General features: G+C 37.8%; 1 protein-coding gene across 1 annotated transcript in view; it reads right to left on the reverse strand.

Annotated features, from left to right (window-relative positions):
- The window catches only part of COL9A2 (collagen type IX alpha 2 chain), a 447,350-nt gene that overhangs the window by 212,068 nt on the left and 217,126 nt on the right, over window positions 1-18,156 (reverse strand). Inside the window, exons 14-15 of the mRNA XM_044059964.1 lie at window positions 14,896-14,949; window positions 11,385-11,438 (exon numbers count right to left, since the gene is read on the reverse strand). Of these exons, the coding sequence (XP_043915899.1) occupies window positions 11,385-11,438; window positions 14,896-14,949 (108 nt within the window). The remainder of the gene's footprint in view (window positions 1-11,384; window positions 11,439-14,895; window positions 14,950-18,156) is intronic.

The raw sequence follows: 18,156 nt of genomic DNA on the forward strand, positions 1-18,156 counted from the left end.
CAGTGGAGGCCCCAAAGGATTACAAAACATTTTAAGAACAATAATTTTTTTAGTCTTTAAAAATAATTCAGAAAACAAATACATTTTAAATATAAATATATTTTAAATAATTATACCAAATTAGACATACCATAAAAACATTGTTTAAGAATATATATAATTTATATGAAAATGATTTAATATTTAGAGAAATTTTAGCCAGTTTAGAGAAATTAAAAGTAATCTAGTATAATACAAACAGGAATTGCAGAATGAAGTGAGAGAAGAGCAGGCTTATGGCATATTTAGAGAGAAACAGAAGTAAGGAAGTGAGTGAAGAAAGGAGAGTAAGGAAGTGTAAGATATGAATATGTATTTGTTCACATTTAGGGATATAGCTTATCCTGGTGTTGAACAAGAGCAGAGGCAAATTTGGCTAGGACGTTTTTCAGAATGATTTTGAAGGATTGCAAGAAGGGTATTGACCTGATGGATACAGGTAAGGAGTTCCAGGCCTTAGCAACATGGTACAAGAATATACAATGCCTAGCAGATTAGATAAGTTTCTAGACAGACAGGAGTTTTTTGTTACTAGATCATAATGACCAACTCAGAACATAGTTGTATAGAATGTTATTTAGTGCGGGACAAGCAGATGGATGTTGGAATATTTTATAGATGGTAAGAAGCTGTGTATATGATAGTTGATGGGGTACTTCTAACCAGTTTGAGCTTTTTAGTGCTATACAGTGGTGGGTCCTGAAAAATGTATTTCCTGCAAATTTAGCAACTTTGTTATTGCATTGTTCAACTACTGATTTTTGTGAAGCCTGGAGATTAGTACGGATGGGAGCACCATAAAGAAGTTTGGGGAGAAGATAATTAGTGACAAGTGTAGTTTTATTTGCACTAGTGAGAACGTTTTTGGCTCTGTAAAGCATCACTAGTTTTTGATGAGTTTTTCTTATGCAGTTTTGTATATGCAGGTCAAATATATCATTCACTATCATCCCTAATAACTTGCTATGAAAAGTGACTTTAATGGTTGTAGTATCAAAAGATAGGACTTTAAATTCTGTTTTTTATTTTTGTTTTGTTTGTTTTTCATGGGAGAGGGGTTTGGGAAAAAAGTTGTAGTTTTTTTTTTTAGGGTTGACCATGAGTTGAGAGTTAGAAAGCCATGTTTTAGTGGCTGTTAAAGTTCCTGAGTAATTTTTTGGAGGTGTGCCATGTTGTCAGATGTGCAAATGAGTATGGAGTCATCTGTGTACTGCATTAGGCAGGCCATTTGTGTGTGGATGTGTGGAGGATGTTACAGAGCATGTTAAACAGGATGGGATCAAGTAAAGAGCCTTGTGGTAGCTCATTGGGTGACTGGAAGGTATGGCGAGCAGGTGGAGTGCCATTTTATTGATTAATACCTACTGGATTGGGTAGTAGCTTTTAAACCATAGAAGGGTGGGCTGAGATAGACCTAAAGAGCACATTTGAAGTAGACATTTGCTGTGACAAACTGTGTCAAAGGCTTTAGACAAGTCTAGAAATAAGGAGGAGACTAGTATCGCATTATTTCTAGCTTTAGGGGTGGGTTTTGCATAATGGTTAAAGTCTTATCCTCATAAGCACAAGGTACAAGGTTTGATTCTAACTACAGGTTATTAGCTAGACTTAAAATGGCCCTTCAGGGCAGTTAGCTGAGTATTACTCTACCTAATCTATAAGCTATTATTGGCTGTATCTGTATAGGTTAGAAGTAAGTGTTAGAACTATGGGAATGGTGGCAGCCATGTTGTGTGGGGGAATAGAAATTATTTTTTGAATACATTTTTCAAGTATTTTGGAGGGGGTGTAAGATTGCTATAGCTCTAAAGTTAGGAATTTCTGTTGAATTTCCTCCATTGTGCAGAGGGATAAAGTGTGACTTTTTCCAGAGAAAGGGAATGTGGGATTCCTGGACTGACCAATTTATAAGGATTGAGAAGGACAGGCAATGTTCTTGGCTGATATTTTAAGGTGCTCACTTAGAAGGTCTTCAGATGAAGTAGAGCTTGGTTTAAGAGTAGTTTTATATAAGATGTTGGCACAGGCTTGAAGGTGAAAGTGAATGTGGTGATACATGGTTGCTGGGCAGGGTTAGGATTAGATGTTGAGGAATCCTTGGTTAGAAAAGCTATACTATCTATGAAATAAGAGTTTAATTGCATTGCGGATTCAAGTAGTGAGTTATTGGGAGAAGGGTTAGGGTTGACTTCGGCTGAGATGTAAGATTTCTTTAATGGCTATCCAGACTTTTTTAGGGTTGTGTTTACTAGTATTCTAAAAGTTATTATAGTATTGTTTTTTGTCTTCAGTTATTTGCTTTTTGGTATGATTGGAAAGCATTCTGAAGTTTTCAATTTATGATGGCATTTTATATTTTTGCCATTCTTTCTATGCTTTTTCTCTATACCACATGAGAATTCTATTCTTTTTGGATAGCCAAATTGCATTATTTGTTTTTAGTCTGTTCCTTCTAGGAGGTGCAAGTTTATTTAGGATATTTAGAAAAGTTGTACTGAATTCATTTACAGCATTGTCTAAGGGGACGATTTTTAGTAAGTTCCAGTTAGATGACAATGTAGTAATGAACATTTCTGGGTTAAACTTGGAAAAGTTGTGTGTTTTATAATTATGCTGTTTAACTGAATGTGCGAGATATCTGGTCATATAGATTGGGATATGATCACTGAGAGAGTCTGACATTGTACCTGCGTTGGTGCATTTGCTAGGGTCTGATACTAGGATCCAGTCTAATAGAGAAGTTGATGTCTTGCTATAAAGTGTGGGGCACCAACTAGTTTTGTGAAACCATATAAGTTCATGTTAGATGTAGGCTATTTAGAGTTTATGTCCAACCAATTGACATTCACATCACCTAGTAGTATTTTTTTTGTGGAATTGTTATGGACATCCAATGTAGGATAGCTTCCAGTATAGCTGTATTGTCCCCAGGAGGGACGTAATGAACAGTAATATATATTTGTATATAATTATTTAATTTCAGGAAAGAAATAGGAAGTTGTGTTGAATTGAATTTTGGTATTGATTTGTTGCAAGGGGAAACGTGTAGTCGTTGGGAAATATTTAAAGCAATATCGCCACTCTTCCTCTTTATTTGGTCATTACAGATGATATTATAGCCAGGAGGTATAATTTCATAGTTGTTTATGCTGGGTTTAAGCAAAGTTTTAGTTACCATGAGAATATCAGGCAATCCAGGCATGTAGTTTAACAATTTTATAACTTATGTTTAACATTTATGGCAGCAAAAGTTAGATTACCAAGTTTGCAGGTTGACTGTTGTAGGGTTAGAGTGAAGTGTAGAAGAGAATTGTCTTATAGTTTTTTGTGATAGGTGGGGCTAGGAATAAGGCAAATGTCTCTTCCTAGAAGGAGTTTAGTATATCGGGGAATTATTGATGCTTATAAACCAATAAACCCAATAGCATGTGTCTGTACAGCTGAAAAGTAAAACCAATGAAGCAAAAAAAAAAAAAGCTCACATAGTATTAAATCCCAACAGCTACCCAACTAAAAACATTACAGTTCTGTTTAATAATCAAACTGTTACTATCAAAAACTCCAGTCAGTGAATATTATTTGAAGTATTTTATTTAAACGAAGTATGATTGGATGTTTCAGCACACAACTGTTTTTAATTCTTATATAAATCAAGTGAAAAAGACAAGAACAAACTTAAGAAATCACAAATACGGTGCTCCAAAAAGTCAAGTATACCCACGTTCAAAACGCAATTTTAATCAAAACCAAAAAGCGTTTTCGCTTCCAGAAAAACCAGAAGCTTCATCAGCAATGCAAGAGCACAAGCTCAAAAGTTTAAAAAGATGAGGGAGTTACACCATTGATGTCACTTCCTTAACAATATCAAGAACCTATTATTTAAAAAAGTGATAACTAAATAAAATAAGCGGTAAACGCCACACAAGAAGCTAGCATACACTAGACTGTCTGTATGATACATTACAAACATAATACATTAAGGAGTGTACGGAAGAAGCGAAAGCTTCTGGCAGCGAAAACGCTTTTTGGTTTTGATTAAAATTGCGTTTTGAATGTGGGTATACTTGACTTTTTGGAGCACCGTATTTGTGATTTCTTAAGTTTGTTCTTGTCTTTTTCACTTGGTTGGTATGGCGTCTGGTGCACCATCGAGTCCGGGTACGCCAAATACTTTCGGAACACTTACTACTGAGAGTCCTCAAGACCACCTAAGTATTAAAGCGCTAATGGTAGCACTTTCTCAACATCTTGACCTAATGAACTCTCGATTGGATATTATTGAAAGAGGGAACGCTAATAACGGATGTGGAGCCGTTTTTACACCGGTGGGTAGCAGTAACCAGATGTCTGGCATTAGCGATGTGGTAGTTCCAGCTGGTCAACAGCAACCTGCATTGGTGTCTGCTTCTTCACATACAGGGGAAAACCCTCCGGCCTTTATGAACCTAAACAACGTTTTACCTTTGTCGAACTCTACTTCCACAGGCAATGGGAGCAATAACAGGAATGTGGCGTCAAGGCAAGTTCTGTCAATCACTATGAATCAACAGGCTGGGAGTCACGACTCACTAATGGATGTGCCCTCCTTGTCCAAATGGGCGAAGAATCTAGCCCCTTTATCATTTGGGGATTGTACTGGAATGGGGCCATCGGTGACGGACTCGTCTAGTCCAGGTAACTCTACTGATAACATAGCAGAAAAGCTAAAAGTACTGGATGTCAAACTATTAAAAATTAAAAAACTGCAACTAGAAGTTTCATATTTTAAGCAGTGCCTATCTGAGGGGGTCATTCCTAAGGGCTTACGCAGCTCCTTTTCACCTACAGGCCTTTTCTCGGACGCCACATTTGTGGCCGAGTTGGAGACCCTTTTTAACAGACAAGGGGCTGAATTATTAGAACTAATGATTAAAAATTATTCAAAACATATCACACTATTATTGGAAGAAACATCTAAATTGGACACCACGGTTAAATCTGATATTAATTTTTCGAGATACAAATACGACTATGGTCTTATTTTCACCAGTATTGACACTTTGCTTTCTAAACTGAAGGCCAACAAGTCTAAGAAGCTAACAAGAGATAGGCTTGCCTACCAAACCAACTCTGTGTACCTGAACTTGGTGAAAAAGGCTAACAGGGGTGGTAACCAAATAGAGAGGGACGCAATGGCATCCTCCAATGTTGACAGGGAAACCGTGGAGCAGCGTCTCAATGATGAGGACTTGGCAAGTGATGGAAGGGAAGATGGCTTTGATCAGGACCCAAGGAGAAGTAACATGATTAAATCCCAAAATAAGGCTTACAACTACATCAACTATCAGAAGCCTTTTTTAGGGAAGAAGGGGAATCGATACCAGAGGAACAAGAACTGGAATTAATGGAAGACTCCATGACCCCTACAGGAGCTGATTTTTCGGCCAAACACTTCCCTCATGTGGTATCTAACTTAAAAGGAGACTTCCACATATACAACTTCTCCAATTTTGTTATTGATGGAGAACTTGTTGAACTTTTAGCCAAAGGCTTGAACTTTGTTCCTGATCAAAATTTTAAACTGGCCAAAACTTTAATGGACTTCAAATTTTACGTGCGTAAACTAAATTTGAAAGTCTTTTTTAACAATGACCTTCCTGTTATTGATAACAAATTGAAGTTAACCAGTTCCTTTAACCCTCCCTTACACCCTAGCCTCCACATTTTTGAGAGTGCATGTGAACTTGACCTTAGGCACTTGTTTGCCTCTAAGCATGACCTTAGGTTAACAAGAAATATTTCTCAAGACCAGGTCATGTCTTTGAATAATCTTTGCGGTATGGCAGTAAGGGTTATTAAACCAGATAAGGGAGGGGGTCTGGTTATATTTGATAAGGACGAATACAACAGGAGAATGCTCATGGTGTTAGATTCACCTGCTTATGAAACCTCATCTTTAAATGAGTTAACAACTACTTATAAAAGAATCAGGGGCTACTTTAGAGATTTGTACCTTGAAGGTAGAATTAACATTGACACCTATAATTTCATTGACATCTCTTTTCCTAGAGTACCAGTCATGTTTGGGATCCCCAAGATACACAAGAGTCTAACAGAGCCACCTATGCGTGCGCTGGTTGATGGTAGAAGTTCCATCACGCATCCTTGCGCCCGCATTATTGATAGTATCATTGGCAAATATCTGAAACACATTCCACAGATTTGTAAAGACTCTTGGGTCTTTTTGAACTTGATTAATGATGTTCAATTTGATAGGGATCTTAACTTTTTGACCATCGACGTAGTCGATCTGTACACCTCAATCCCTCACGTTGAGGCTGTTGAATGGATTGAGTTAATGTTGCAGGAACTAGGTGCACCTAGCAATGATATCATAGTTGTCACAGTACTACTTGACATCATTCTATCCTCTAATTTTTTCATTTTTGAAAAACAATACTACCTCCAAAAGAAAGGAATTGCAATGGGTTCTCCGTGTGGTAGTAGTGTAGCAAACCTATTTGTAGCCTACTGGGAGAAAAACTTTTTATTCAACTTTCCGCTTTTCCAGAGGTGCTCTAAAATTTACACACGGTTTTTAGATGATGTCTTCATGTTGATAGAAGGAGGTGAGGATGTAGCATTAGATCTTATTTCACACATGAACACCTCAACAGACTTTTTAAAATTTACACATCACTTTTCGACCTCTGAGATCGAATACCTGGATGTTCAGCTTGTGAAGGATGTATGTAACAATAGATTTTGTTCTTCCATTTTTAGGAAGACAACGTATTACAACTCCTTCTTGCATTATTTAAGTTGTCATCCCTGGAAGCAGAAGCGGTCCATTGTCAAGGGTCAATTGGTCAGGGCTGCACGTATGTGCAGCACTGATACTGCTTTCGACAATGAGTGCTCCCTACTTAAGGATTTGTTTTTAAATAGAGGGTATCCTGAAGGGTTGATTATTGAATTAACGGCAGAAGTTTCTTCTAAACGTTTGAATGGTTCCCTCTTACCACTACTTACTTCTGACCCGGGGCTACCTAGGGGTGGAATCACATCAGCTATACTAGACTCCCCAATATCACAGCCTCTGGCAATTGATGACAACACTAAGGGCCCGGATTTTTCAACAAGTTTCATTACTGCTTTTAACACAAATTCAGGGCAAGTTTGTTCCATTATACGGAAGAACTGTTTTTTTTATCACCAATTCGGGGTTACATGTAAGATTGGGGACTTCTCCTGTTTTTACATTTCGAAGAGGTAGTAATTTAAAAGACCTTCTACAGAGAAACAAGAGTGTTGACCACATGATTAGAACAAAAGGTACCATCACATGTGGTTGTTGTAAGTGGTGTAGGTATCTTCGTGTTGGTAACTCCTTTGTTTTAGGCAATAGGAAGTATTTTATCAACCATAAAATCAATTGTAACACCAAGTCTATAGTTTATGTAGCATTCTGTGAATGCTGCTCTGCATTCTATGTTGGTAAAACGGATCGGCGATTTCGCAACCGTATTTACCAACACATTTATGCCATTAACAACAAAAAAAGTGACAACGCCCTTTCCAAACACATTATGAGTAATGATGGTCATAGTTTCCAATTTATGGCCATTGACAACATTAGAATGGACATTAGAGGTGGGCCCCAATCTTTAATTTTGGAGACCCAGGAACTAGAATGGCAACTCCAACTAGACGTCTTCTCCTATCCCGGGCTCAATGACAACTGTAACATTGCTTCTATTTTAAAGTATAGGAGCTACCTGAGATAACGTTACATGGGCTTTGACTCCTGTTTTCTTCAGGCAGGTCGCAATAGGTTTCCTACTGTCTATGTAGAGATTTTTTACAATATTTAGGTTTTTAAAGGGGTGACATGTTTTAGCATTGCTCATCACTATTATTTACTTATATAGGACAATGCAAACATTAATTACATTGTGTCAGTTTATGTGTTGTGCTTCTATTTTTTACATGCAGTCTTCCGTACACTCCTTAATGTATTATGTTTGTAATGTATCATACAGACAGTCTAGTGTATGCTAGCTTCTTGTGTGGCGTTTACCGCTTATTTTATTTAGTTATCACTTTTTTAAATAATAGGTTCTTGATATTGTTAAGGAAGTGACATCAATGGTGTAACTCCCTCATCTTTTTAAACTTTTGAGCTTGCGCTCTTGCATTGCTGATGAAGCTTCTGGTTTTTCTGGAAGCGAAAACGCTTTTTGGTTTTGATTAAAATTGCGTTTTGAACGTGGGTATACTTGACTTTTTGGAGCACCGTATTTGTGAATTCTTATATAAATGTGATGTTAACCTAATTCGGGGTTCTGATGAAGTCCTGAATTTAAGAGGATGAAAGTGCTTAACCCCTTTGTTTATTTATGACCTAAATTGAATTAAATTACTTTAAATAATATTCTCTGACTGGAGTTTTGGATAGTAACAGTTTGATTACTAAGCAGAGTAGGAGTTTCATTGGGAAATTATTGATATTTGTTTTTGGAGAATATCTTTTCACTAATCAGTCTATATTTGAAGTAAAGGTGAGGGGTGTCCTTAAATAGGTTTGGTATGATATGTGGAAAGCGTAGGGTAGAAGTATGAGTAGGTTGCTGGGACAGAGCTGGAGAGATCTTGAGAACTATTATAGAGCCATGGTAAGATGAGAGATGGCTCAGTAGCAGGAAAAGAACAGAGGATAAGCTGAGGAGTAACATGATTAAGGAAATTGATCTGTGTGTTATCGATGTTATTGAAGAAGGATGATAGTGTCCATGGCAGGGGATTGATCAGCAGGAGAGGAGAAAAAAAATACTAATAATTACTAAAAAACTGTAAAATGAGTCAGAGTAATGGGGGAGCTGCTCTAGTGTCAGTCTCCTCTCAGGTGGGGGATTTTTAAATAGACAATGTGTTACCATTACTATGCACATTTCAGAAAATATTTCAGTAATTGTGCCAGACAGGAAAGGGAAGGGAAGGAAAGGGAAGGCTCATCAAAGTGATGTTAATGCCTGTATAAACAACCAAGTGAGAAGAAAATACTGTAGTAAGAAAATCATTCTTTGTCACACAAAGGGCGTGGCATCAGAGTCCAAAGAAGTCATAGTGCCACTTTATAAGGCCCTTATTAGACGCATCATTTAGCATAATGCCCCCTTCAGCGTGCACCTGACCAGACATATGCAAGGGCTGGACTACCCATAATCCAAAGTATAAACACATTGTCCTGTACAGATTGTATTTAAGCCCTGTCTTTATACTCTGTCTCCTACAAGTTACTGAGAGGTGATCTATACCTTGCATATAAGGCATCCTTGGATCCAGCTCTGATGGACCTTTTGTATATTTACAAAATTAACAGCATCAAAACTACTAGAGCCAAGGATTTAAATTTTGCTTGTGACACAAATAAGACATGTTGGCAATGCAGATGTGTGTTTCAGAGGATCCCCATGCTCTAAAACAAGCTCCCCATCAATTTGAAGCAGAGTCAATCCCTAACCCTATTTAAGCATAATCTTGACCAACAGATGGGAAATCAGAAATTCACTCCTGGTCTGGCCACCATGTCTCAGATAGGAGGAAGACAGTGATGCCCACACAGACACTTAACCTCAGGAACTTCCTAAGATACCACCTCCTAATAAACACCCATGATACACAGAGACATAATTGGGTTGGATTGCATTGCCAGGCTTCTAAAGGCCCTGAAGGTCATTAGCCTAGTATACACCTATGAACCCTCATACTGTTAATGGATAAAGATTGTCTCAGACATCTGTACTCCACCCTTAACACTCACTCACTCACTCACATAAATGCATCCCTATCCAAGATGTCATGACCTAACGCCATGTCTTATTTCAGGAGAAGGAGCCCCATCTCACTTCCACACCTAGGAATATTCCAAGACAGAATGAGGGGCATTACTACAGAAGCCATATGAAGAGTTTTGTGAGGACTGATATCTATTCATACCTGGCTGAAACTATAAAGTGTAACCCATGGCCATCAATATATTACACAGGCTTTCCTTAACTTCTTAGCCTGGACAACTGATAAATTACAATTACAAATGGAAATTAATGCTGATGGTGACAGAGGACTGCTTTAAGGTTTAAAGGGTCCTAATATTTCTATTAAAGAAATACTTTGCTTGTAAACTGCAGTATAAACAGAAATACTTAAGCAAAACATTTAATTCTTTTCACCCTTGTACTATAACTAGAGTTCTTCACTGAGGACAATGCATGCCTTCTAAGTGTATGGCTGAAGTCCAAAGCCCTGCGTAAACCAAAGGCTTCATCTGTTGCCAATTTCCTAGCCTGCCCTAGTAAAAAGTGTTCCTGTATAAACAGTAATACAATGTAGTTGCTGTTCCTTCCATCAGGGGACCTGCTTAACAAGACAAGTCAAAGTCGGTTCTGTAACAAAAAGCCCTTTCTCCGTAAGGCAAGATTATTTCCCTTCTAATAATTCCAAAAAGAACTGTAAAGTGAAATATCCCTAGATAAATCAAGCTATAATGCATACCAGGATTGCATTCAGTCTGAAAATCAAAGCACCATTGATTATTTGAATTTTAAACCTATAGGCACTATGCTGCAGATGACATGCATTCGAATTTATACTTTATGATTATGGCAGCAATGTTAGGAAGAAAGGAATACAGTACATGTTACATAGCAGAAAGTTAAGTGCCTTCCCCTTTAATGCTGCAGTAGTTATTTCAGCATGCATAAAACTCCTAATGCACTAGGCATCATCATGCTTTGCCCTAGAACAGTAAGGTGTCTTAAATCATCCTTCGTGAATATTATGTGTAACAGTACCAACTTTACTGCTTCCTTTAAAAACATATTTATGATAAGAAAACAAAAGATGTTATATCACATGTACAAAATATATTCACATAAACATGGGTGAGGTTCTTGTCTGTTAACATTTATTACTTTACATGAAACAAGAAAAATATGTAATAAATAATATGTAATATATATTTTTAAATATGTAATATATTTATAATTTCTGCATTCTAAACATCTGATCTTAGTTTTATAGCTTCTAGTTGTACATAATATAAAATGTGAGAAAGACATTTCCAGGAAGATTAAGTTTTAACTTATGTTTAATTTAAAAGTATTGCTAAGGTATTAATGGAGTAAATTTATGAAACAGAATTTGAGTAAATGAAAACAAATATTACTTTTCAGCTATGTGATGTATAAAGTACAAATCAGCAGTACAACAGAGCCATTCAGTAGCTGAATGCCACGATTAAACTTGTTCCCTGTGCAAAAGAAAAAAAATGTTCATTCAGTATAATTAAAATTGCTGTCACTTACACGGCTTCCTGCAGTCCCGGCACCACCAGGCATTCCTTTGTATCCGGTTGGACCCTGCAGGTACAAACACAGGGGAAAGATTATTCATCTGTAAGTACTGAAGTATTATTGTATCATGAGTGAGAATGATTAGCAGTGCTTCACTATTTTATGTTCAGACAACAGCACAATAGAAACTTGATGTGCACTGCAGACAACCTCATGGGAATATTCTTCTAGTCCAACCTGTGAAGGTACACAAGCATCAGTAGCACAAAAAGAATGTACCAGATGATCTCCTTTTCTGACCTGTCTTACCAGGGCCTCAGAATTGGCTCTGCCAAATGGCTTTCCTGAATCAGAATTTTTTTTTTAGTCTCTATTGCCATTGTTCATGACTACTAAGCAAAGGAATGTATTACCCATTTGCTATGAAGCATACTTTCTGGCAAATTCTCCTTGTTCAACATTTTTTAAAGTACTTAAATAATGTTGATTATTACATATACAGCATGCAGGTACTTGAAAATGTCACAAATTTCTGTACTTGCTCAGAACATTTGTCTGAACACTTCAACTTGTCATACACTTTGGTTATCAGCTGCTGGATTACTGTAGTTGCCTGACACTTCATTGCCTGCACTTGTTTCAGACTTTCACCAAATATGGGCTTCAGTACTTACTTGGTTAGAATTTGAACGGCACTTTCCTTCTCAATGATGACCTGAGTAACAGGATAATCACTGACACTTTTTGCTGCACCCCTCCCCCCATCAACTTCAAATTGTATTGCAGCCTTCACCACTACCATTAGTTCCTCTCCATTTTGCATTGCATAGTTTTTTGCTTGTTGCTTTTGTTGTTTTTGTTTGTCTTTAATATACAATAGCCTTTCCATTTATGCAAATACAGCCACCACTGCCATTGTTTACCAATGCATTTTCCTTCAGCTTTCTCTTCATATTAATAAATGTATCTTTAAATGTTACGTCAAGATTTGTCCGTATTAATAATTTAAAACAATTACTTAGGCATGTCATAAGCTGCCAAACCTGCACAGAATATCACCTAATATAACTGTGTTGTTTACACTGTCCCCTTTACAATTTTCAAGCCTCAGGGATGTTTTATGTCTGCAAACATCTCATCTGCGGATACGAAGAGTAGTTATATTAACACTGTTATTCATCACAACTGCTAGTAAGATTTTTAAGTTATCAATTGGTTTAATATTCTTTTAGAATCTCTCAATGTTGAATACCCATTCTTTACAATTAAGTCACTACTGGACATATGACTGCATTACCTACTGATTGATAGGAGGGTGACCACGGTGGTGCAGTGGTTAGCATTGCCTCCTCACAGCAAGAGGTTCTCTGGTTCAATCCTTGGCTGGGGTGCCTTCTGTGCAGAGTATGCATGTCTTCCCTGTGGTTGCGTGGGTTTCCTCCAGGTGCTCCGATTTCCTCCCACATCCCAAAGACATGCTGTAGGTGGATTGGACACTCTAAATTGGCCCTAGGTGTGTGTGTGTGCCTTCTGTGGAAGGTTGGGCTCCAGGCTGGCAACTTGACACCATAAAACTCCACTGCCAATCATGAGCGGACAGGTGGTCCGCTGTGGCGACCCCTAACCGGGAAAAGCCAAAAGAAGAAGAAAACCTACTGATTGATAGGACTGGCAGTCATACCGCCTGCTTTGGAAGTTTGTCAGGAAGTATTTTCAAATGAAAATCTCTTCTCAAACTGCTCACTGCCACAGGTTTAAAAAAATGCTCTTACTTTAGAAGTTTTTATGTAACAAAGAACACTTTAGAGTTGTTCCTGTTATCAAAGCTAGGTGGCAACTGGTTGGCTTGCAGCAGATGCATGCATGGCTGGTGTTGTTTGCTTTTGGTTCTTCTTGGTCACTTGGATCCAGGCTGCCTGCACAACAGCAGTAAAACAAAGTCATCTTGTGTTACATATTTTATGAAGTGCGTGTTCTTCCCCAGCCTCTTGTTATGCAGCTCTCAGCATGACAACAAGACAGGCAAGAAGTATAGCTGTTCAGAAAATGTAGTTACTCCTCAGCTGTGGAGCATACTGAAGTGAAATGTGGAACTTGGGCCGTGCGATTTATCAAAGCAGCAGTGCACAACTTCTTCAGTTGTCAACACTTTTAAATAATTCTTTCCATGTTAAGCTATGAAAGAAATCTAAAACAGTAATATCATCAATATTTTAATGCATCTAAAGTCAAGTATCCATGTACAAGCTAGAGCATTTATGTGGTGTAATGTCTTCCTAATAAAGTATTCAGGTCTGAAATATTATTGAGAGAATTTTGTGAATAACAAAATTAATGTATGTTACAAGTACATGTCTTAATTATAAATTAAGATGTGTCCATAGATTAGACCAAGGCCTTTAACTCTGTGCCTAGTTGCAGGCTTCAGCTACTCACATCCTGCAGTTCTGGAGAAAATGCATTCAGTGTTTCACAATCATGCACTTTTATTTCTCTTTGTCCCTGTCCGCACCAGGTACCATTCGAGCTGGCACCCATCGGGTTCAAGTCTGAGTCCTTTGCTCCTCTCCTTTTCTCTCTCTTTCTTTCCTTAATCCTATTTACAAATCAGTAAGAAAGAACGTCTCTGTGCCATTATATCTCAGCTTATTTTGACTGCAGTTTATCAGCTTTTTTGATCACTAGACCAGTAATGAATTTGCACAGCCTACAGACATAGATGTAGCTCATGTGTTATTTTTGGCAGATTAAAAGGAAACTGCTTTCTGACCAACAGATTCATAAATGGCTCAAGTGTTATACATTTCAGGGCAACCCTAACCCAGTAACTACAAAATAATATAAAGTTCATAGGTAACAGCTAAGAGCAGCCCCTAGTATCTAACATTTTAGATTTGGTTGCACAAATTAGTACCATAATGATACAGTAATGCAAATGAACAAATATTTCACCTGTGAGCACCTCAAAAATGAATCAGAAGATGTAACTCCCACAAGAAAACACACACACACATACACACACACACACACACACACACACACACACACACACACACACACACACACACACACACACACACACACATGTGCATGCACATACATAAATACACACACTAGCACAAGCACATTCACGTGCACATAGCATGTGTATGCGCACACGCACACACACACACACACACCCCTACACACACACATGTGCATGCACACACATACATACACCAACTAGCACAAGCACATTCACATGCACATGTCAGCATGTGTACACACACACAAACATGCACACACATACACGTGCATGCACACACATACATACACACACTAGCACAAGCACATTCACATGCACATGTCACCATGTGTACACACACACACACACACACACACACACACTCACACACACACACTCTTTCTCTTTCTCTTTCTCTGTTCTCTCTAAGCGCTTCTTCATTTGGCCATTGCCAAACACTGCTTCATGAGAAACAGACAATGCAACACAATTACCAAAGTTGTTTAGCATGTTACTTACGGCTTCACCCTTTGGTCCCATCATACCAGGATAACCAATAAGACCCCGAGGACCCTGTCAATGAAAGGAATACAAAGTATTAGAGCAGTCAGGCATTGATCAGCAATAGTCTCAATACAGACAGCAGATACACAATGGCACATCTGAGAATTTGTGACAGAACCATAAATCCTGGAATGCTCGTCCTGACACAGCCTTACTGTAAAATGGATTCTTAATTAAATCACTACATGCTGAGAAAACTTACAATGAATTCATTAAAATTATTAAGATAATATTCTGATACCGCATAACTTCTTTTGGATGAAATGCCATAGAAACTTTAAGTGCTACAGTTGATCTATAACCACATATTTCCATAGGACAGTAAGGGAGATGATAGACAAATGCATGTTACATAACCCCTGAAACATTACTTTTGTTTTACTGTGATATTGGCAGCTTAAGAAGAATGTTAAGTGGTAACTGTGCAAACTTTGAAAACTTTAAATCTCAGTTACATTCCTACCTTTACTCTAACAGAAAATGCAACTGCATTCTCCCCACCTAGTCTTATAAGGCTCTCTCCACCTCTAAACCCCCCTCCAGCTATGATTACTAGCCTCTCTAGCTATGATCTATAGGCTACCACACATATGTACATATTGTAAATATCAAATTTGTACCATGTACCTAAGAATCTACACCTGCTCTCTAACATGAAATGTAACTGTAAATTGTTCATTAATAATATTGTGTTTGTATCTAAAGGTAACATGCACCTAAGATATTACACCTGCTCTCTAGCATGAAACATAATTGTAAATTGTTCTTCTTTTCTATATTGTATCTGTATCTAAACTTTGTAACATGGAGTTTTTCTCCCTGGGGCTCCACTGAAAACGGGCTCTCTGAGCCCAGTGGACATCCCTGGTCATCAAAATGGAAATAAATAAATAAAACTACTAGAATTTGAAGGTTCTTCTGTATATGGGTCACATCTTAGCAGGCTGCATGACCCCCATGATGGTTCACCTCAAGAATCAAAGAATCGCACCTGCAATGGGGATGCTGAACCCATGACCTAAGGACAGACCAGGGTGGTATTCATGAGCAAGTGCCCAGTGGCCAAGTAGCTGATCTAGATTGTCTGGGCTTATCCCCAAAAAAGCTGTATGAAACAACTTTGGGTGCTCACCACCCACAAGCTGAAGGGCATGTGGTCAGGTGTTTTATGAGTCAAGTAGCAGGCACATGCAGGACAGAGTAGAATGCAGTAAATCAATGCTGTATACACTGGCTCTTCAGATAAGGAATGTCTCCTCAGTACTGAGAAAGGAGCAAGAGATTGTTCAGGAGGTTAGCTAGTACCAGCTTGCAATATTTGGTCTTATCTCTACACACAGTGTTAGCTCTGGAACCATACCTTTCAATCAAGGTAGTTTCTCTCCATCTACAGAACTACTGCTCGGGAGAGATTCTCATCAGAGGTGGGAATACCTACAAGCTAGCACCCAGCTAGGGGGTTCTACAAATACAATCTGTGAACGTGAATGAAAAGTTGCTTCAGCGTGACCAGAAATTGCAGAAAGGCAATCTCTTTCTCTATTATTTTTTACAATGCACCTATTAACAGAGTTTCAACTGTTCTGGAGACCCTGGGTAGACTACCAGACAATGTACTATGTGCTGACTCTGTACTCCTACTGGAAAACTTCAGCGCTTACATAAGGAATGATGGAGTTACCTGGAGAGAGGATTAAGGGAGTGGCATTTTTTAATATGAACCTAAGTGAGAATTATTATTGGACTTCGGTGCTAGTGATGGATTATTCATAATGAACATCATATTCAACACAAATTCTTCATATGTGTGTTACTACCAGAGCATGTATGAGCATCATGTTCCACACAAAGCTCTTCATATGTGTATTACTACAAGAAAATATATGATCATCATGTTCAACAAAAAGCTCTTCACATGTGTATTACTATCACAGCATGTATGAGCATCAGGTTTAACACAAAGCTCTTCATATGTGTATTACTAACAAAAAATTTATGAATATCGTGTTCAACATAACACTCTTCTTATGTGTATAACCACGAGAGCATGTATGGACATCATGTTCAGCAAAAATCTCTTCATATGTTTTTTACTACCGCAGCACGTGTGAACATCATGTTTAACACAAAGCTTTTCATATGTGAAATACTACCACAACTTCTATGAACATGTTCGGCACAAAGTTCTTTATATGTGTGTTACTGCCGGAGCATGTATGAACATCATATTCAGCACAAGCCTCTTCATATGTGTGTTACTACTAGAAAATATATGAAATCAATGTTTAGCACAATGCTCTTCGTATGTGTATTACTACTGGAGCATTTATGATTCCAGGAAATCTTGGACACTCCCAGAAGCTGCTTCTTTGTGCAGTGATCTCAGTTTCCATCTTTGAAAGAATTTCTCATATTATTGCAGGAGGCTGGGTATTTTGGGTCCAAACAAAGCTTGCTCAAGCTCCATACCACTCAAGCGTCCAGATTTTCTCAGACTGTCCAGATTTTTGCCTCATATGTTTTCTCTTTTCCTAATAAAATTGTGGTTTTCTAGCAAGTCACTGTGGATTGAACTCACTAAATAATGACATTCGTATGAGTTTCAGACACATCTCTCAACTGTACGGATTTTCACAGAATGCCCAGGTTTTTCCTCATATTTTTGGTCTGTTTTTCATAAAATTGTGTTTTTCTGACAAATTAGTGGCAAATCATTAAAGACTCAAGTTAGAAAATAATGACATACATTTGAGTTTCAGACTTCATACCCTTCAACAAATGTATGCTAATGCACAACCTGATATTCTACCAACTTTCTAAGTCTGCAAGAGCAATATTTAAAATGTGTCCCTATTTGTGGGCCTTTGTCCCACTTTTATTTATGACTTTGTCTCGATTTCTTGCTCTAAAAAGTTGAGAGGTATGGTTTCAGACTTCATATCCTTCAGAAAATGCATGCTAGCACAAATCCTGTTATTCTTTCAATTTTGTAATTTTATAAGGGAAATATTTAAAATCTGACCCTATTTTGGGCTTTTATCTCCCCATTAGTTTAGGCTTTGTTGAGACTGTTTGTGATAAGAGGTTGAGAGGTATGTCAAGGCCTTATTATGTGAAACAGTGCCAGGAAGCTGTTTTTTGTCATGGCAGTACCCCTAAAACATATTGGTGAATATTAGCAAAGAAAGAAGCCCGCGAGTTAAAGAATGAGGCCTT

This window comes from Protopterus annectens, chromosome 1.part2 (genome assembly GCF_019279795.1).
Source record: "Protopterus annectens isolate FY-2018-M chromosome 1.part2, PAN1.0, whole genome shotgun sequence".
Classification (NCBI taxonomy): domain Eukaryota; kingdom Metazoa; phylum Chordata; order Ceratodontiformes; family Protopteridae; genus Protopterus; species Protopterus annectens.